Source organism: Theobroma cacao, chromosome 4 (genome assembly GCF_000208745.1).
Source record: "Theobroma cacao cultivar B97-61/B2 chromosome 4, Criollo_cocoa_genome_V2, whole genome shotgun sequence".
Taxonomy (NCBI): Eukaryota; Viridiplantae; Streptophyta; class Magnoliopsida; order Malvales; family Malvaceae; genus Theobroma; species Theobroma cacao.
In genome coordinates, this window is record NC_030853.1 from 30,756,375 (window position 1) to 30,776,731 (window position 20,357).

A 20,357-nucleotide genomic window follows, 5' to 3' on the forward strand; every position below is an offset into this window, starting at 1 on the left:
AAGAATTTTGACCGTATCCCCCTGCTCCCTAGCTAGGACTATATATATATGTGCATGTATGGAAAGAGCTTTTGTTGTTTTCAAAACAGAGATCGTGGTACATAAAGTGGCTTAATTGCCTTAGTTTCTTTTTGGACTTCTCATATTCCCTGATTGACAGTGGATTAAGGAAGGTTTTTTTAAGAAAAAGTCTCTTAGGGTACGTCGACTCAGATTAATACTGCTGAAAGGAATCTTTTGAAATAATTAATCGACTTTGATTCTTATTTTTCACCTTATTTTAATATTTTAATTTATCCTATAATTACACGTGATGAAATTTTAATGTAAGATTTTCGAATATGTATCGATAACAGTACATAGTGATACTATCTTTATTAATAAAATAATTAGTTAATTAGGGTTTCGAAAACGATTTCATGGGTCCAAAATTTTCTCTTGGATGCATAATCCCAACAATATTAACGATTGTTTGTTGAAGCATTGCTTTCAAGAATATGTATATTTTAAGTGCCTCAATGTCTCAGCAGATCAACCAAAGAAAAGGAAAAAGAAATAAAGGGGGGGTCAAAAGATCAATTAAAGCCAATTGCTAAATTATAGAGATAGGCAATCTCATTTGCATCTTTACATACATAGATGTGGTCTTCTAAACCAACTAAACACATTATAATATTATATGATGATGTTCGACCTAACATTCTCATTAATGATTTTTTGAATAAATCAAATAGATATATTAAATATCACAAAATGATACAGAAGTTCGAATAAAAACTAATCCTGCAATAAACAGCATCAAAGCATACCAAAAAAGCATGGTATTCGCACAAAATCAGGCCTGGTAGTAAAGTTATAAAAAAAGCCATGGTGATGAAGAATTAGTAAAAAGGAAAATGACCCTCATCAAGCTAAACATCCAATGCAAAAGTTTGGGAAGTCTACGAGATGAACATGGCTTATTGATGGAGAAATTGGAAAGTTTGTCATGTGAAAGAGGGCAATGTTGGGAACAGGAAACATGTGAGTGATTGGACATAATCCTAAAGTCTTTTTAGGCACTTGGAGTGGAAATTTTTCCTTCACGTCATGGCAAAAATAGACAGTTTGCATTAGGGAATATGAACTGCTTAGGAGTGGATACAAATAGAATGAATTCAATCTACGAGGGACTCTAATTGTCATATCCAAATATTCTATGGGTTTTTCGAAATAAAAAAATATTTATAAAAAATAAGAGTCGTAAGTGTTCAAAAAAAGTAGATATAATGTTGAAACGGACTAAAACTGAAAAGTGGATAAAGTATACATTATTCCTCGTAGTATGATCGTGTGCTCACTTAAGCTTAATCACCCTAGAGCTTAATTTAAGCAGTTAAGATGAAAGTTTGGGAGTTGATTATAGGAATAAGCCAAAAATAACTCATTGGGTCACCCATGAGCCCTATGAAGTTGAGTTGGACATAGAATCTACTGAGCCAGGCCCAAATAACTCATTGGGCTTCATGTAGGCCCATTAGGCCCAATTATACCATTTCCTATATAAGTTGATCAAGCCCATTTCCCAGCTGCCATTCTACCGGAGAGTGAAAAAGTAGAATTTGGTGGTCATTTTATTTATTTACTTATTTATTCTCTTTATATAATAATTAATTAGATAAATGTGCCTCATGCTAATCCAGCTCAGCTCTGACTCGCATCCCAAATATCAAGCTGTCTAGTTTAGATAAGATACGCAATCAATCTTTGCCAGCTCATCAAACCGTTTGACATGTTAAAATATAATAAAAAGCTAATCTCACACTTTTTTTTATTTAATATTAACAAAATTTAATTAAGAAAACAGATAAATATTTGATAATTTTGAGACGTATGAACTCATATTTTATCCGATTATAAATAATTACAAAAGAATCAAACCTGGAACTCGATATTTAAATAAAAAATAAATTTTAAATGAATTAATATATATTATCAATAAAAATTACATTAATAAATATTACATTAATTATAATTGATTTACATTAAATAGGAAAACTTTATCCTATGAATTATTATCTAGTCATAAAGTATTCGTTGTAATCTGTAAATCTAATAATTAATTCTCTGGCTGCGACACGTGTCCCTTTTTTTATATTACAGCTTTCTTACACGGCTGAATCTGTTCCTACATAGTTGCGCCTTTGTCCGAACTAAAGAGTATCTTGAATATCCTTTTCTTTTTAAGAATAAAATCATAAAACCGAAAAAATAAAAAAGAAAAAAACGCCGGAGAATTATGATCGGCAGGAGGATTTTACAAACGAGAGCATGGAACGCCGGTCGGCGGTGGCTTTGTCCTTACATGTCTTCTGCTCCATGTCCGATTCCGGCGGCGGCACCGACGGAGGAGTGTGGACGTCACTTCTCCAGCTACGCTAAGGCGCCGTTTTCATTAACCAATAACCCTGTCAATGTGAGATTTTTTCTTGTTTCATGGATTCTTTTTTGTTCGAATTCAAATTAAAAAAAATTCAGAAATTTCGAAATATTAATGCCGGAATTAGTTGCTAATTTGATAGTTTCGTTGAATTCTTAATTGAATTGTTGCCGTAAACTGTTGAATTGAAATTTGAATAATTCGATTTTGAAAGCCAATAGCAAAAAGACGAACCAAACGGAGCTGATGACATTCTTTTTATTTATGTTTTAAATATTGTAGTTCTATATCCCATATGTTGTTCAAAGATGTCAGTTTTCGAGTAATGCTGTGGCTGATCTTCCTATGGAGGGAACGGTCGACGTGCCATTGGCGCAAACTGGTGAAGGTATTGCTGAGTGCGAACTTCTTAAGTGGTTTGTTCAAGAGGTGAGTCACTTTGATCCTTGTGTACATGTTGACTTTTTTTTCAATGCCATAATGTTCTGTTTCTGGTTAGGGGGATAAAGTTGAAGAGTTTCAACCACTTTGTGAAGTTCAAAGTGACAAAGCAACTATAGAAATTACAAGTCGTTACCAAGGGAGAGTTTCTCACATTCTCCACGTTCCTGGTAGCATTGTGAAGGTGAGAATTAGCTGCTAGTTTCAAGAATTGAGCTTCTCGTATTATAAAATCCATGTGTTGATTATGATTGTAGTTTTTTGATTCACACAACTCTGCGGAATTGAAAATCTTGTCTAATAAGTAAGGTTGCTAGCAAGTGTATTATAAGCTTCAAAGCTACATTTTAATATTATATAAAAATCGAATTCCTGAGTTTAGCTGAGGATTTGATAGTGAGATAGGAATGCTTGAAATTGAATTTAGCTGTGAAAGGAGGGACTCGGATCTGTATGCGTGTGTCTATTGTGATTATTTAGTTTTATCCTCAGAAGTTATTATTTATGCCTTTTTCACCATAAATTCATATGGCACAAGGATATTAGTGCTTCCATGTTTAATAAAATTGCAGGTTGGAGAAACTCTTCTTAAGATGGCTGTTGAGGAAACTCAGGTTCCTTCAGTAATCCCTAATAATTTAGAAAAGGAAAAACCAGTTGATGGTAAACTGAACAAATATAGTACTGGTGGAGTCCTATCAACACCTGCTGTTCGAAGCCTTGCAAAAGAACATGATATAGACATAAATGATGTCCAAGGAAGTGGAAAAGATGGCAGGGTACTAAAAGAAGATGTGCTTAAATATGCTATGCAGAAAGGTGTCATCAAAGATCCATCAGTTACTGCTACTGCTACTGCTACTGTTGGAGAGCTGTTACATGGAGAAGAGAGTTGTTCATATGGGTCAGCTGAAGTTGCAGGGCTCTATGAAGATACAATAGCTCCCCTAAGGTATGGGATACGGACATACATGCAAAATTTTTAATTGTGGGATTTAGGGGATATTATATTACCTAAATATAATCACCATAGTTCATAGACCAAAGAATTTTTCTAATTGGATGCCGTATATATAGCTTTATCTATAGTCAGGATGATAAAAATCAGTTAAAAAGAACACCACCACTGTTAGCAATCATGCGTGCACAAGTAGCCGTACTGATGGTAGTCCTGTGAAGTTCCTTTTGTGGTATTAAGTTGGTCAAATGCGAGTCCTTGCATACTTGTGGAAAATAATTATTGGCAGGCTGATCAATTTAGTTAAGAGTAAAAAGCATGCTAATGATGGTTTTTTTTTTCAGGGGATTCCAGCGAACAATGGTTAAAACAATGTCCATGGCTGCTAAAGTTCCACATTTTCATTATGTAGAAGAGATTAATTGTGATGCACTTGCAGAGCTTAAAGCATCTTTTCAAACTAACAATACAGAACCTGGTATAAAGTTCACATTCCTTCCAATATTGATAAAGTCACTTTCAATGGCCTTGAGCAAATATCCCATGATGAATAGTTGCTTCAACGAAGAGTCACTTGAAGTAATCCTTAGAGGTTTGTAGATTTATTCTGACTTTTACTTGTCTCCTTTTTGCACTTCTGATGACCATAACGGTATGTTGCTTGTAACTGCATGGATCACATCAGCATCCTACTCACTCTTACTCAGAAATTGATGAATCTTAACGAATTATTGTCTCAATGGAGGTGTATTGCAGCAGTTGTTGCATAGTTGCTGCAACTTAAGTGTGGAATTTAAGAACATGTGCTATTTTGACCAGAGGATGCTGTACAAATATGTGCAGAAGTTGCATATACATATGCATTGTTGTTTCCACTGTGAAAAGGTTTCTATGTTTCAGTTGTCAAACACTAATTGCTTCCTAGAAAATGTGTTAATCAGTGATAGGTTGCTATTATTTTGAGTGGTTTTAACCCATGATAGGATACTCTCGGTTGCTTCTCTCCCTGCATTCTCATGACATTAATCATGGTTATTCTTGTTGATTATTTTAGGTTCCCATAACATTGGAATTGCGATGGCCACTCCGTATGGCTTAGTGGTGCCAAATATTAAGAATGTTCAGTCTCTTTCTATCTTGGAGGTTAGTTACGTTTCAGTTCTCATCTGTTTAGGGATAGTAATTCTTCTTAATTCCCTCTATTTTTCCTCTTCCCAGAGATTGTTTCTCTTTCTTCTTCATAATTGAAGTGTAATATTTAATATTCTCCTGCCGCATCAATACCCCCCTCCACCAAACCTTTTCCATATTGTCCATAATTCTGGTGCTATAAGTTGAAGATGATGAGCTTTTTCTGCATTTTCCTTCCCCTTTACGTCAAAGATAGTTCTTCTCTTTATACTTGCTCTCAGCTGTGCTTTTCTATACTCTGTTATATATTCAGATAACCAAGGAACTCTCACGGTTACAACAATTGGCACTGGCTAACAAACTCAGTCCAGCTGATATATCTGGTGGAACAATAACACTAAGCAACATCGGAGCCATTGGTGGAAAGTTTGGTGCGCCCATTCTTAACTTGCCTGAAGTAGCCATCATTGCAATCGGTAGAATACAGAAACTTCCACAATTCACAGATGACGGAAATGTTTATCCTGCCTCAATCATGAATGTAAGCTTGCAATTTACATATTTCGCTTTCATTTATCCAACATCTTGTAGTAGTATAGCTTTTCCTCTGAATAACGAGTAGTATAGTTCTTAACATGCCATAAGCTTATCTTCGGCGGGAGATGTAATAATCTGATCATATCTCTGACATGATATTTTCCTTGTCAGGCTAACATAGGTGCAGATCACAGAGTTTTGGATGGAGCAACTGTCGCGAGATTTTGCAACGAGTTGAAACAGTTCATCGAAAAACCAGAGCTCCTCATGCTGCACATGAAATGACTAGGCTTTGACAATTTATCAGCTTCCTCTCTTCTTAACCGTTTCTTCAAAGGGTAAATGCCCTTGTGATAGTAGCAGTTCGCAACAACCTCAATTCATAGCCAATAAAATTTTTTTCGGAATAAAGATTGAAAATAACTAATAATCTTCTTTATTTCTTTGCAAAATACTTAATTTGATAATTTTGTCTAGAATTTTATCATCATTTTACTTTGTAATTTTCAGGTTAATTTATTCCCTCCTATTATTTTACTGCAAATTTTGTTTCAGAAAGATTAATAATTAAATAATTAATATATCAGACGTACCAAAAAAATAATTAAAAAATTTTCATTATTGTCCATAGGAGCAATGTTATCGCCCAAAACCGACACCGTTTAATGGGCTATTGGATTTGCTTTTCCCAGAGAAAAGTGGGGAAATAACTGAACCGTTTTCAACCGTCAGCAACCGCTGAAGAAATCCAACGGCCTAAATTACTCTCAATGACACGCGTAAAAAACCCAATACACTTGATAAACTGCCCTTTCAAAAAACGTCATCACTTCCTTTCCTCCAACAGGGCCAATGGCTCATAGTTCTCCCAATCATGGCGGCCGAATTTCACTGCATTTTCATTTTATTCCTCGCATTGTTCTTAACTTATAGTGCAGGTATTCACATTCTTTTTTTTTTTTTAATTTATATTCAACAATGAACTGACACAAAGACGGGAAGATTTGAGCTTGAGATCTCCAAGTTCTTAGTTCAATTGGTTTTATTTTTTCTTAATGGAGAGAAATGATCTAATATGTTGCAGATGAGGCAACAGTGCCAAAGTTTGCATTCAGTTGGTTGGATGACAAGGACACATTCCGAGCTGGAGATACTGCTACCATCAAAATCAAAGTTCTGGGAAACTTTGACAGCAAAGGAAATGCTTCGCTTGACAGAAGTGCTTTTAAGCCTGCACTGACGGTGAATGGGAAGACGGGGAATAGTTCTTACGTATCTGGTGTTCTTCTAGACACTGCTGGTGATCCTAGTACTTGGCAAATTGTCTTTACCCCAATTCTTGCCGGATTGTTTAATTTGATCATCGATGATGACCCTTTCAAAGTCATGGATTCATCTCTACATTTCACTGTTGAGCCAGGTTTATCTTTCTTTTTGGTTTGTAAAACGAGGATAATTCACTCCATAGATCGTGAGTAAATGTTTTAACTTCCTACTTTCTGTTGTCTGATTCAAAGGGTCAATGTACCCTTCTGCCAGTGTTGCTTCCTGGCTGGGCTTCCTGAATGAATTCGAAGCGGGTTCAAAGGCTCCACTGTTGATTCTTCCTAAAGATGCATTTGGAAATAACGTTTCTTCAACTGACAAAGAACTGAATTCTTATAACATTTCAATGACTGCTCTCCATGAAAATGGCTCCATTGCAACTATGGTAAATATCACTAACATGGGTTGGAACGAATTTGGTTATATCATTGTGGAGTTTATGGCAGTGAAAGCAGGAAACTTCTTGTTGCATATGGAAGGGGCAAGCCAAATCTTGAATGGTTCTCCACTACCATTCAAGGTAAATCCAGGTGATTTGATTTTACGTATGATGAAATTTACTTTTACTAATAGAAATGCAGTGTGATGATCATTCAACATGTGTATATGAGATGAATAAGCTCATTCAATTTTGAACCGACCTTTGCAGGACCTCTAGATGTCTCTAATTGTGTGGCCAAATGGAAATTTGAATTCAATGCGTGGCAAATCTTTTCTAAGATGGAAATACTCATATACCAGCAAGATCAGTATGGAAACCTTGTTCCAGGCTTGACTGAATTTGATGCTGATGTTATAGAGAAAGAGACAAACCTGTCTGTACCTGTAGGAGATTTGCAATTTGAAGAAGTAGAGCCGGGGATTCAGCTGTTTTCTTTCGGCATGTCTGAACCAGGGAATTTCTTGCTCACGATTTCTGATATGAAGCACAATAAAAGCATTTCAAATATGCCATATGCTTATACTGTCTTTGTAGGTGCGTCAGATAAACCTTCATACAAAATATTTCGGTATTAGGGTCTTGCACTTCTCATGTCCTTGCCATCATGTGCCCTTGTGAACGATAATTTATGAGCATTAGTGGTTAAGTTCTACCTATTCTTCTGCAAAATCTACATCTTTTTATGTAACATTGTAATAATCAATGGTCATGCTGCTTGAACCTATAAAGGTTGTACATTCTACATCTTCACAGCAGGTGCTGTTTCATACTCTAAATCTGAACAGGTTATTGTGATGGATTCAAGAGTTTCGTCAATGGGACTGGTTTAAATAGTTCTGTTGCTGGGGAAATGGCAGAGTTTTCAGTTTATTTAAGTGATGCTTTCCAATATCCCTCCCCGGTGGAAGTAGAAAGACTTCAAGTAGAAATCAAAAGGGAAATTGATGCCTGTTCTGTGTTGCCTACCATATATCCTACACAGTTCAGCAATGGTATGTACATTGGAATTAATCAACCTTTTGGTTTTTCCTTTCATATATAGTGTTAGCCCCGCGATTTGACCAGTAAGCACATAACTGAAATAGGGAATAAATATACAGGAGAATTACTTGAGGATGCTGTAACCGAAACTGAATTTGCTCCTGCTCCATCTGTTGGCCTGAATAACACTGTAAGAAGTGTATTTGCTTGTAGCCTTCAGATCGTTACTTGAGATTTTAATGACAGTTTCGTTTTTGGAAAACAGCCTCCTGAAAGCTTGAAAGTTCAGGCCAGTGCATTCAATGTCATGTATACTCCTGAAAAGAGTGGGATCTACAAAATTCATATACTCTGTGGAAATATTATCCTGAATGGTGGTATTCCATTCACAAAGGAAGTAAAAGCAGGTTTTTACCCAAATACGATATACAGCTTGGCACCTCTCTTACTGCATCTTGAATTTTTGGATAGTAGATGGTATGAACTTCTACTTACACATCTCTTAGCGCCACATTTCCTTGGTGACTAATGCTTTTATCATTTCCGACAGGTGAGGTTAATATATCACTCTCAGGAGTTCTGAGATTTTCTCCCAAGGCACCAAAGCTCGTTAGAAATGAAATAGTAGTACAGCTGAGGGATTCTTTTGCCAATCCTGTCCTCTCAGAACAGTCAAAGCTAAGTCTAGAGCTTGTTTCAGTTAACAAGACAGGTTTCTCAAGTTGGATGTTTGTGGATAACAATGATGGTTCATACACAGGTCACTATCTTGCCATGGAAGTGGGCACTTATGAGATGTGTGTATCATTTGACAGAGAGCATTTCTCACCCTGCCCTTTTGAGATCAACGTGTATGGAAGTAAGTTAGTATTTCTGTGACCTATATAATCCATATGATTCATGATTTTTCCAAAGCATATGATGGTACTATCTCTGTTTCAAATGCCTTGCAGGTGAATATTTTCCTAAAGCATATGATGATACAATATCTCTTTGGGAGGATGAGTCAATTTCTTTTGATGTGTTAGGAAATGACTACTTCGCTGGTGGCAATGCAAGCATTGTCAAATTCTCAAAAGTAAGAGTGAAAGTAGAAGCAAGTTTTGACAACCTTTTCCCTCCAGCCTCTCCCTTATCTTTCTTTATCCTAGGAGAAAGATAAGCCTAAGAATTGTTTCTATTTAATATACCGTCCTACACTAATGTATAGTCTTTGATGATTGAATGCTATATTGAGGATTATATATTTTGTCAGCCAGGTCATGGTTCACTTCTACAGTATGGAAGGCTCTTTAGATATACACCTTACAAAGATTACTATGGGAATGATTCCTTTCTGTATACTATATCTGACATAAATGGCGAACTCGCTACTGCTGCTGTCAACATTTCTGTACTCACTATCCCACCTCAGTTAATTTCTTTTCCAAGTCAATTGCAGGCAATGGAAGATGTGATAAGTCCCAGATTCGGGTAAGGTATTTGCTTGTCTTGAATTATTTCGTGGCATTGCCAATATTTGTAAGGCTCATATCAGTCTGTTTACTTTCATTTTCTTTCACTTGATTGAATCTTTACTCTTTGCAGTGGTTACTATGGATTTGAAATGAAATATTCAGATCCAATGGAGAATATCTCTGTCATTCTCAGTGCCAAGTCTGGGAAAGTATTCCTGTCACCTATGCCGATGCAATTCTGGCAGCCAATATGGAGTGAACTTTCTGTAAGTAAGGGGGATGAGGAAGGAAAGAATTTGACCATAAAGGGACGCCTAGAAGCAATAAATTTTGCACTTCAGTCTATTCAATATCTTGGGTACTAATCACTGAATTTAATCTTTTCCCCTTAACTGAAGGATATAAGTAAATTTCTCTCACTTCAATTGGTTTGCTGAAATAAGGAATGAGAATTTTTCGGGTGCGGACACCCTTCGAGTTTCGGCCAGGAACAGAAACGGGGTCAATGACTTGGATGTTCCAGTTCTGGTGGAGCCCATTAATGATCCTCCATATGTTAACGTTCCTGAATTCATCATATTGAAGAGCACTAGGGATGAATCTTTGTTGTTTAACAAAGAAACAGATAAGTTTCAGTTTTCTATTGGAGATCCAGATCTTCTTAACTTCCCCGGTAAGTTCAGAAACACATGAAGTAGGACTTCTATAGCTTTGAGGAGCTGAATATATATTGGCAACAGCAGTTCTTTGTTGCTTAATTATGCAACAATCTTGCACACCATCCACCTAAAACCTTAACTTTCTGCTGGTGAACAAAATTTCAGGAGGTGAGTCTGGCTTTCTACTCACATTTTCAGTGGAAGTCAGTGATGGGTTTTTACTAGCAACTCTACCAGCTGCTCTTATCGATTCGACTGAACTGAAGCTGAAGAGTACTTATCAGTGGCAACCTCTTCAGACATATGTTACTATCTCAAAGCATTTTAAGGTCAAAGCTATAGGAATAAGATTCCGAGCATCACTGAATGATTGCAACACTGTCATGGAACAACTGGCCTACCATGTAAGTTAAACTTGTTTTGTTACAGACTTGATTGCAGTATTCACATTCTGCAGTTGCATGAAAGGATTGAACTAATCATGTCATCCTTCAGGGTGGAGAACATGGTGCTGCTATAACAGTGAAAATAAGTGATTTGGGCCACTATGGATGTTATCTAGATTGTGCTGAAAGGGTATCGAAGCCTTTGTGCGCTGAGGCCACTGTAAACCTAATTAGAGGAAGGCCAATGAGCTCATTGCTAGTTCGCAGTAAGTTGTCTGAATTAACAAACAACTTTCATCTTTCCAACATTTACCGTTCAAGTTACACTCTTGCTTCAGTATATAATCAGAGCACCTTTCAAAAAAAGGGTAAATAATCAGAGCTTACATGCTTGACTTTGCGGTGACAGCCCTTGGATCAGCTATATTCATTGAATTCCTTTCGTTACTTTCACTTGGATCGGTGTTTCTCTTCTTCACATGCAAATGTGCAATTCTTCTTGTCAACGAGAAAAGGCGGCAGAACCCCAGAAATTCCGAGCCGTCTAGAGTGCAAAGTTCCCAGCAAGAAACTGTAAGCATGCATGCCTCGAAAAACCAACATGTCTTTGTGACTATGTTTCATTACAACCATTATGTAGCCTTCTCCTTCAGCAACAAAGTTTATTTATTGTTATTATTACAAGAAAAGATTCAGATTACCCTTTGCAAAATCAAATTTTGATTGTAGAATTTTTCCTTTTTTCCTGCTTCATGGGCAGTTAAGTGCAAATTCAACAGAGGATGCGATTCACTTCACAGGGTGTTGTTGCTCAAGCGCCCTTCCTACAAAGCTGCCACTTTCCACCTAGTCCTTTAACATTAACTAATGTTTGACATATGTTTATTCATATTGACATTAAAAATCTGGAACAAATTTCTTCCTTGTATAACAGTAATTCGCTAATTTCTTTTTAATTTTATATATTCTACTCGTTTACTTTACTAACGGTATATTTTCCAAGAAAGGATAATTTTTTGGTATGGGGGGCGGATAAAAAGGTAATTTTATACTGAAAAGATGATTATTGCAGCCGTCGTTACTCGTTACATACTAGCTCAGTAGGCAAATGAGAGCTGCCCATTGACGACCCTTTCGCTCTTTGCAAATCTCTGACCAAAAACGGAAAACATGGCGGCCTCAGCATCGTTACAGAATCTCCTGAAAGTCGGGACTAAAATCGTCGCCGTTGGCCGCAACTACGCAGCTCATGCCAAAGAACTCGGGAACGCCGTGCCCAAGGTATCGAATTTTCGTTTATTGTCTTATTCGTAGAGCAGATTTGATCTGTTTCCTATTTCGGATTAAAATGAAGGTGGAGTTGTGTTTACCAGGAGCCGGTTTTGTTTTTAAAGCCGACATCTTCGTATTTGGAAAATGGAGGGACAATCGAGGTTCCGCACCCTTTGAATTCCTTGGATCATGAAGTTGAGCTTGCTGTCGTGATCGGACAAAAGGCTCGGGATGTGCCTGAAAAGACTGCCATGAATTATGTTGGGGGTAATTTCGAATCAGTTCTATCTGATCAAGAACGACGTATCTGGTTTCAGTTTAGACTACTCAAGTAATCAATGTGGTTATGTTCCTTTTTTCTTTTTCCTGGTAGAACCCAACATGGGTTTCCATTAAACTCTGTTTGGTGCTGTTTTCTGGGGTAAAGGTAAAGCTTCGGAACTAGTAATCGCAAGATGAGAGTGGATTTAAGAACTTGAGAGCTCCATTTTTGTGCAAAAAATATGATAAAAGAGTAAAGTAATTTGCTTTTCATCGTCCTCAAGACCCCGCATTTTTTGTGAGATGATAATTGGTCCTACAGCAAACTTCAATTTAGATGTGCTTATTGCTACTTATCGGGTATACGGGCAATTCAATTAGAAGCTGTAGTTTGCTATCCTAATATTTTGACATAGTTTTTTCTTGATTGCTTCTGCTATGACTTGAATGGGAAACATTGGATGCTGCCACATTTCCTTTGTTTTTTTTCCCTTTCTTTGTTCTTCTTCTTCTTCTTTTTCTATTTTTGTTTGTTGTGGTTCATGAGCAATCTATATAGATTGTGATGATGATCAATTTGATGTTGATAATGGCCGCTTTTGTCTGCTTCAGGCTATGCTTTAGCACTGGATATGACTGCAAGGGAAATCCAATCTGTTGCAAAGGTACAAATTTTATTCATATGAGCTCTCGTGTACATTTTTTAAAGCATTATTACTTCACATGAGAACCTGGTTGCCTTTGCATGTTCTCCAATTTCATTTTTTGTGGCTGTTTTAGTCCTTTGATTGATCAATGAATGAAGTACATTATTTAGAGGAGAAATCATTCAGCTTAGATGAAACACCAGAAGTTTTTTGAAATTCATTCTCTGATAGAGAGTATTTGAAAGTGAAGCTTTTTCTGGGATGCTTGCAGCACCATGTTGTTGCAGGATCAATGGAAGAAAAAAAGCTCATAAGATAAACAATCTTCATTTATCGTGGATCTTTAAGTATATGTTTATTTTTACTTTTGAGAACAAGATTTTTATTTCTCACGTGTCCTTTCAGCTTTCCATGATTCAACTCTTATCATTTGAGTTTTTTTTTTTCCTTATTATTTGAGTTAATGCTGATCCTTTTGGTCACATTTCTCAGTCTGCAGGTCTTCCGTGGACAGTTGCTAAAGGGCAGGACACCTTTACACCTATCAGTTCTGTTGTAAGAAATAAAATTGAAATAGTCTCATCTTTCTCTTTGCTCTAAAGCACATTATGCTCAAATTAATTTTGAGGGGCTTGCCAGATCATGTGTGCTGGAATAATTGATATTAACATCTCCTTTTTGTTCTCATACTGTTTCTATATGGGGAGTGCAGAGAATAGATATTCTTCCACTTATTCTTCTACCTTGTGATTTATCATTCACAAATTGGAGCTGATTTGAAATACTGTTTCTATACTGATTTGAAAATTCTTGTGCAGTTGTCGATGTCTATGGTGCCTGACCCTGACAACTTGGAGCTGTGGTTAAAGGTTTATATACTATTATTCTGTGATCAACATTTCATTTCATGTATTTTTGGAGTGCTTCGACTTGGTATTGTTCTTTCCAACTGATTAAAGTTAGATGCATTTCTTGTCAACACAGGTAGATGGAGAAACACGACAAAAGGGTTCCACCAAGGATATGATTTTTAAGATTCCTTACCTCATTAGCCACATAAGTTCCATTATGACACTTTGTGAAGGAGATGTCATATTAACAGGTTATACAACATTCAGATTTTTCCCAATTTTTCTTCTCTCACATTAAATCTCAAATTTTGAATAGGTTTTTCTGGTAGTTGTCCTTGATAAACTAGTATATTGATCAAAGACCAAAAGCCCGTGGGCAACAACGGCACATTCCCTTCCACGGGGTAGTTAATCCATGTTGACGATCCTTCACATCCGAATAGCATTTGTTGCCAGATTCAGTTGCATGTTTAGTTATCAGACTAATTGATTGATAAATGTGTTTTCCTATCTCTCAGTCAATTTTAATTTCTGTGTTACTCCATTCATGTGTAGTGTGATATGGAGTGACTGGTTGGGGTGGTGTAGTTTTATTATAGATTCTAGCATACCCCATCTGTTTCGGTCCATTTTCTTTTTAACTCCTGATTTGAAAGCTTAGCTATCCTACACTATTTCATTAACAATAAGGGGAAATCTCTTCAATTTGAAGTCTTAATTATGTGCCCTGTTGATTTATATTTTTGTAGGCACTCCTCAAGGTGTTGGCCCTGTAAAAGTAGGCCAGAAGATAAGTGCTGGGATAACAGGCCTTGTAGATGTTCACTTTGATGTTGGAAAACGCCAAAAGCCAGGAAACTGTTGAGCTAAGCGCATCTATGCTGCAGCAACCAGAGCCTGTTTAAGCAGAATTTATCCTTTAATTTCTGATTCAACACTGCAGACGCCCCGCACATCCTTCTATTGGAGTTAACCAAGCATCTGGGCAGCTAAAAACAAACATTAAAATAACCCAAGCATCTGAAACACAGCCCTTGGATCTTTCTGGAACTTGCAGTGAGGTATACTGCAACCAACTTAAAACGAATGCCTGTTGGCCTTTGAGAACTTGCTCATTTGTATGGATTGTGCTTAATATCTTTGAATGATGCAACTCTATTGTGAACTTGTGCTAAAGTAGGAAATGAAATAAAGGTACAGCATTTATCATGCAATGAACAGCTACTCGCTTGGCCATCAGTTTCGCCTGGCAGTGAGGTTTATCTCCCCATTTTCGAAGGCAAGAAAAGTTCAAAAGAAATAAGGAGTACTGCTAGATATTAGGCTCATGGACAATAGAATTGTGTGATCAATAACGACAAAGGTAAATTGGCAGTAACAACAAAGACAAATTATTGAATCAAACATACACAAACACACAAACTATACAATAGACAAGGCCAAGACCCTTTCTTCCATGTGGAAGTTAAAGCAGGACAAGTACATCAAATGGTTAGCAAATTAGAACTTCTGGAAGAAGTCATGTATGTGTTTATTGATCTCATCAGGTTTTTCTTCATGGAGAAAGTGTGCTACTCCTTCCATTACAACCACTTGCTCCAAAAATGGAACATCTCTCTTCAGACCCCCCTTCTGTAGATAGACCTTGGTTCCAGGAGCATTATAGGTCAGATCCTGGTCGCCGACGATGAACTTAACTGGCACTTTTACTTGACTCCCCGTCCAGGGTGCTGTAAGTTCCCAGTTTCTGCAACAAAGATGACAGTACAAGTAACAAAAAGTGAACAGCTTAAACTTTAAAAGCAAGAATATTGATACCAATTTAACTTAGATATGCCATCTACTTAAGTTTGAGAGGAAACATACAAGTCTATGTTTCGGTAATAGTTCAATCCTCCCGTGAAGCCTTTCTTCTCATATTGGCTGATGTAATACTTAACATCTTCCTCCGATAACCAGTTAGGGGGCAAGCTAATTGGAGTGTCTGGTTGTCCAAAATATTTGCCTTCTGGTAGAAGGAGGGGACCTGGGTTACGGTATGTTAGGAATCCCTTCAGAACTCTCTCAAATCCTAGCTCGGCAAACTCAGCCTCTATTTCTCCAGGCGCCTGCAAAATTTATCCAGCAATCCGCCCATTAGTTAGCCATAAATGTGAGAGCAAAGCTAAGTATGAGAAATGTTCTTCCAAAAAGGAAAAAGAACAGAAAATCTTTGGAGACTTTGCAATAAACAGTGACAGAGTGAAGGGAGATGCCCAAGCTGAATATTTAAATGTTCGATAGGAGCTATGAATCTAAAAAAATATATGCAATCATTGCAAATTGCAGTTTGATCTGATTAAAATAACACTTCAAACAGTTGATTGAGCATAAAAAAATATAGTAACAGTGGTAAAGTGGAGATAACAAATTGATAAATCCTTTGTTAATTAAGGTTGTCTCATGCAAAAGTACTTCTAGATTTATGAGATTATAAGATAAGTTGGAAAAATAAACTAATTGGTCATGACTGAAATTTGAACAGGGAAATTAATTGAAGGAAACTATAACCTGAAATCTGCAGATGTAGTAATCATCACCATAGAAAGCTCTGAGACTTTCGAGAGGTTTCCGCTTAGGGTTCCTCGGACTGAACACAACGCTCATGTTAACCAAAGCCTTAACCCTGTCTGGTCTAAACAAGCACAACCACCAAGCGATGAGCGCACCCCAATCATGACCCACAACAAAAACCTTGTCCTGCTCCGGGGCAACAACGTCCAGGAGAGCAACGAGATCCCCCACCACGTTCAGAACGGTGTAGCTGGAGGCCGCATCCGGTGCATCCGTGTCCCCATATCCACGGAGATCAGGAGCCACCGCCTGGTAGCCTAGCGAGGCAAAAGCAGTGATCTGGTGGCGCCAGGAGTACCACAGCTCTGGGAACCCATGGAGGAAGAGAATCACGGGGCCTTTCCCTTTCTCCGCTACGTGCATGTTTATGCCATTCACATTGACTATCCTATGCTCTATCTCCTCCATTTCTACGTTTCCCTCTCTCGGATAACCTGGCCTGCTTGTATAAGATCTTGACCCCAAGCTGAAGTAAAATGGAAAATAAGTACGCTTAACAACAGTTGCGTTCACGCCTGGTATAGACACACTTGCACTCCTTGCGGCAGAGAAGTAGGATTTGGTGTTCAGAAGTACAGCACGGGGGTAAAGAGACCTAGCACCAGCTATTGCCCTGATCGTTCTCATCTTTATAAAGAAAAGAAAGGGTCGTAGGTGATTAGACCCGGTCGATTAGCACCTTGGGGTGAAAAACAAAGGGTTAGAATAGGAAACCAAGCTATAATCATCCCATAGTGGTATTAGTAAAATAATGATCTCTTGTTTGTCCGATAGCAAAGTGAGGCAATGGAGGCAGGAACTAACAATTGGAAAACGACGTGATGGGACACACTGTTACAATAACATAATCGAACAGGACGTTGGCTTGATAGCATCAGTCGCCTCGGTCAGGAGGCTGGGGTATAGTTTAAACCATTTTTAGCCATCCGAAAGTGCTGGGGTGGGGCCACGTTCGACCCTCTGTCTTTGCCAACTGTGATGCTGCGAGACAACATGACAAAAAGGTCAAGAAGACAGTCCAACATAGTGGCTTTAGATTAGAGAATAGTGAAAAACAGAGTTACAGCAGAGAGCAAGGAATTCTTTTTCATATTTTAATACCAAAAGATGAAAAGAACGAGCATGAAGCTATAGACAAAGAAAGGGTAGAAACTTGCAATGGTAAAGGATAATTAGTGTATCTTAATTAACACTAATAATCCTACTTCAATCCCTTGCAATTATGATCATTGATTGTTTGGCTGTGAAACACGTTTAAGGGATAAGGCTTTCCCCTCAAAAAGAGCAAAGAATATTTGATTGCAATTTAAAAGTGACCCCGTGTGTCTGATATGAATCCGAGTGGGGACTAGCTGTCAAAAATAGAAAAAAAAAGTTTTAAAATAATTAGAAAATTTGTTGTTATCGAAAATTTGTACATATAAAAGGTTTAAAATCCTTGAGAACATAAAATGACACTATTCTGCGAGAAACTCCCTGATCATTCATAGTCAGCTTTCTTATAGTTTTGGGTTAGTTGTGGATAAGTTCATAAACATACTGCTTAAAAATGATTGAAAAATGATAGTCTATTGCTTAGAACCTTCATAGAAAGTGTTCTACATATGACAGCCTTGGCTGGTAGGGTACTAAGGGAGGAGAGACATCCACTTACTAGAAAATGTATTACATTATAAAGAAAAGGAAAGAAAATATTATTCTTTTTTATTGAAAGATAAAGGAAATATTGGTCTAATTCAGAGTACAAAGAAAACCCTACACCACAAGGCAGAAGCTAGTCCAGGAAGATGGCGATGTTAAAAATTTTTATTAATTATATTACTTTTGTTATAGTTTTATGTAGTTTATGATATTAATAAACTCATTAATTTTTTAAATTATTACTATTATTATTTTAATTATGATACTATTCATAAAAATTCTTGAGTCTGTCCTGGGAAGAGACCCTCTCTTCTTTTTTTTTGTGCTTCAAAAGAGACCCTCTCTTTTGAAGTAAAAACAGCAGCAAGATTCTTGTCAAAGAGAAAACTAGAATTTCTGGAAGAAATCATATATGTGTTTACTGATCTCATCACTTTCTTCATGGATGGAGAAAGTGTGCTGCTCCTTCAATTACAACCACTTCTTGCAAAAATGGAACATCTCTCTTAAACCCCCCCTTGTAAATATAGTCCTTGGCTCCAGGAGCGTGATAGGTCAGGTCCTAGTCGCCCACAATAAACTTAACTGGCACTTGTACTTGACTCCCTGTACAGGGTGTTGTCAGTTCCCAGTTTCTGTAACAAAGATAACAGCATAAGCATAAAAAAGAAAAGCTAAACCACTGGTAAATATCAATTTTTAACTTGGATAAGCCATCGACCCAAGATGGAAGAGAAGCATACAAATCTATATTACGGTAGTAGTTCAGTCCTTTCTTCTCATATTTGCTGGTGTAATACTTAACAACTTCCTCTGACAACCAGGAGGGCAAGCTAAATGGAGTATTATCTGGTCGTCCAAAATATTTTCCCTTTGGTAAAAAAAGAGGGTCTGGACTACGGATTGTTAGGGCTCCCTTGATGACTCTCTCGGTTCCTAGCTCGAGAAACTCGGCCTCTATCACTCCCGGTTCCTGCAAGACGATCAAGCAATCTTTTCCATTAGCCATTTCTGCCTTGATCTTTCAATTTGATTGGAACAAGACAACAGTTGATCAGACATAGGAAAACAGTTTTTATGCCTTGGGGGAAGAACCTGAAATCTGCAGATGTAGTAATCATCACCATTAGAAAGCTCTGAGACTCTCAAGGGGTTTCCGGTGAGGATTCCTCGGACTGAACAAAACGCCCAAGTTAACCAACGCCTTAACCTTGTCTGGTCTAAACGGGCACAACCACCAAGCCATGGCCGCACCCAAACCATGTCCCACGATAAAAACTCTGTCCTGATCGGGGGCCACAGCATCCAGGAGACCAATAAGATCCCCCACCACGTTCAAGCTGGTGTAGCTGGACGCCTCCTCTGGTGCATCCGTATCCCCATGTCCACGCAGGTCAGGAGCCACAGCCCGATAGCCAAGCGAGGTAACGGCAATGATCTGGTGGCGCCAGCAGTACCAGGGCTCTGCGAATCTGTGGAGGAAGAGAATCACAGGGTTTAGCCTTTCGCCGCTACGTGCATATTGATGCCATTGACGTTGATCATCTTGTGCTCTATCTGCTCCATTTCTTTCTTTTTCTCTCTTCAGCTACCTTTGCTTGCTGATACCAACTTATACTATTGAAGAAAAAAGGTAGCACAACAATCTCTTTAAGTGTTCAATGAGCTGTTTAACTGAGTTCATAGTGGTCCAACCGGATTGGAAGTTGACAAAAAAATGCATTTAACTCAATATTTGACTATTTATTAGTTGATAATTATAAAGGGAAAAACAAAAGTTGGGATTTTTCCGTTTCCTTGCAAACAAAATTTGGAAGTTAAGAATGTCAATCTAAATCACCTGAAACAAGAAGAAAAGCCATGGCACATGCATATTCAAAGAAAGGATAAAGAACCGTACCTAGAAAGAGAGGAAGGATAAGGAGTTCTTATCGGCTGTGCCAAAGGCATTATGGGCACAGACCAAGGTTTATGGACTAGGCTTTTCTTCTGGGTTAAAGCTTGGGCTATAATTTAGGATTACATAGACTAGCTACTCTCGGAATGGGCATCCAGCATAATGGCTGAAGATTTTATATTTGCACAGGCCTGTTAAGGTTATTAAGCCTGCAGGCAAGCCTATGGGAAAAGTCAACTGCTGCAACTGTCCAACAGGACAGTTAGGTGTAGGTGGGGAGGACTTTTCCCAGTTTCAAAACGAGACTTGTCTTTTTATTCTTTATTCTTTTATAATTGAGTTAGGAAAGATCACACTCTTTTGATCAATCATAACTTTTTATACTCAGAAAATTTAGACTGGATTCCTTCACTTAAAGGATGTATGTATTTATCAGGA

The 20,357-nt window shown here is 37.6% G+C and overlaps 4 protein-coding genes and 1 pseudogene across 4 annotated transcripts; 3 read left to right on the forward strand and 2 right to left on the reverse strand.

Annotated features, from left to right (window-relative positions):
* Positions 2,168–6,030, forward strand: LOC18603535 (lipoamide acyltransferase component of branched-chain alpha-keto acid dehydrogenase complex, mitochondrial). Its single transcript, XM_007035575.2, has 8 exons — positions 2,168–2,455; positions 2,702–2,848; positions 2,919–3,044; positions 3,433–3,812; positions 4,163–4,410; positions 4,873–4,961; positions 5,263–5,490; positions 5,658–6,030. The coding sequence occupies exons 1-8, from the start codon at positions 2,279–2,281 to the stop codon at positions 5,769–5,771; spliced, it is 1,509 nt and encodes a 502-aa protein (XP_007035637.2). The 5' UTR covers positions 2,168–2,278; the 3' UTR covers positions 5,772–6,030.
* Positions 6,137–11,896, forward strand: LOC18603536 (protein GAMETE EXPRESSED 2). The gene is made up of 17 exons (XM_018119822.1): positions 6,137–6,424; positions 6,571–6,906; positions 7,004–7,342; positions 7,462–7,788; positions 8,040–8,246; positions 8,355–8,425; positions 8,501–8,642; positions 8,786–9,094; positions 9,189–9,313; positions 9,491–9,708; positions 9,823–10,050; positions 10,136–10,365; positions 10,517–10,755; positions 10,847–11,003; positions 11,147–11,310; positions 11,498–11,670; positions 11,810–11,896. The coding sequence occupies exons 1-16, from the start codon at positions 6,361–6,363 to the stop codon at positions 11,585–11,587; spliced, it is 3,246 nt and encodes a 1,081-aa protein (XP_017975311.1). The 5' UTR covers positions 6,137–6,360; the 3' UTR covers positions 11,588–11,670; positions 11,810–11,896.
* Positions 11,793–14,977, forward strand: LOC18603537 (acylpyruvase FAHD1, mitochondrial). The gene is made up of 7 exons (XM_007035578.2): positions 11,793–12,018; positions 12,111–12,276; positions 12,883–12,935; positions 13,410–13,472; positions 13,736–13,786; positions 13,902–14,019; positions 14,518–14,977. The coding sequence occupies exons 1-7, from the start codon at positions 11,908–11,910 to the stop codon at positions 14,631–14,633; spliced, it is 678 nt and encodes a 225-aa protein (XP_007035640.2). The 5' UTR covers positions 11,793–11,907; the 3' UTR covers positions 14,634–14,977.
* LOC18603538 (bifunctional epoxide hydrolase 2) lies at positions 15,088–17,027 on the reverse strand. Its single transcript, XM_007035579.2, has 3 exons — positions 16,319–17,027; positions 15,635–15,876; positions 15,088–15,515 (listed from the first exon to the last, which is right to left on the reverse strand). The coding sequence occupies exons 1-3, from the start codon at positions 17,006–17,008 to the stop codon at positions 15,269–15,271; spliced, it is 1,179 nt and encodes a 392-aa protein (XP_007035641.2). The 5' UTR covers positions 17,009–17,027; the 3' UTR covers positions 15,088–15,268.
* Positions 18,410–19,649, reverse strand: LOC18603539 (annotated as a pseudogene).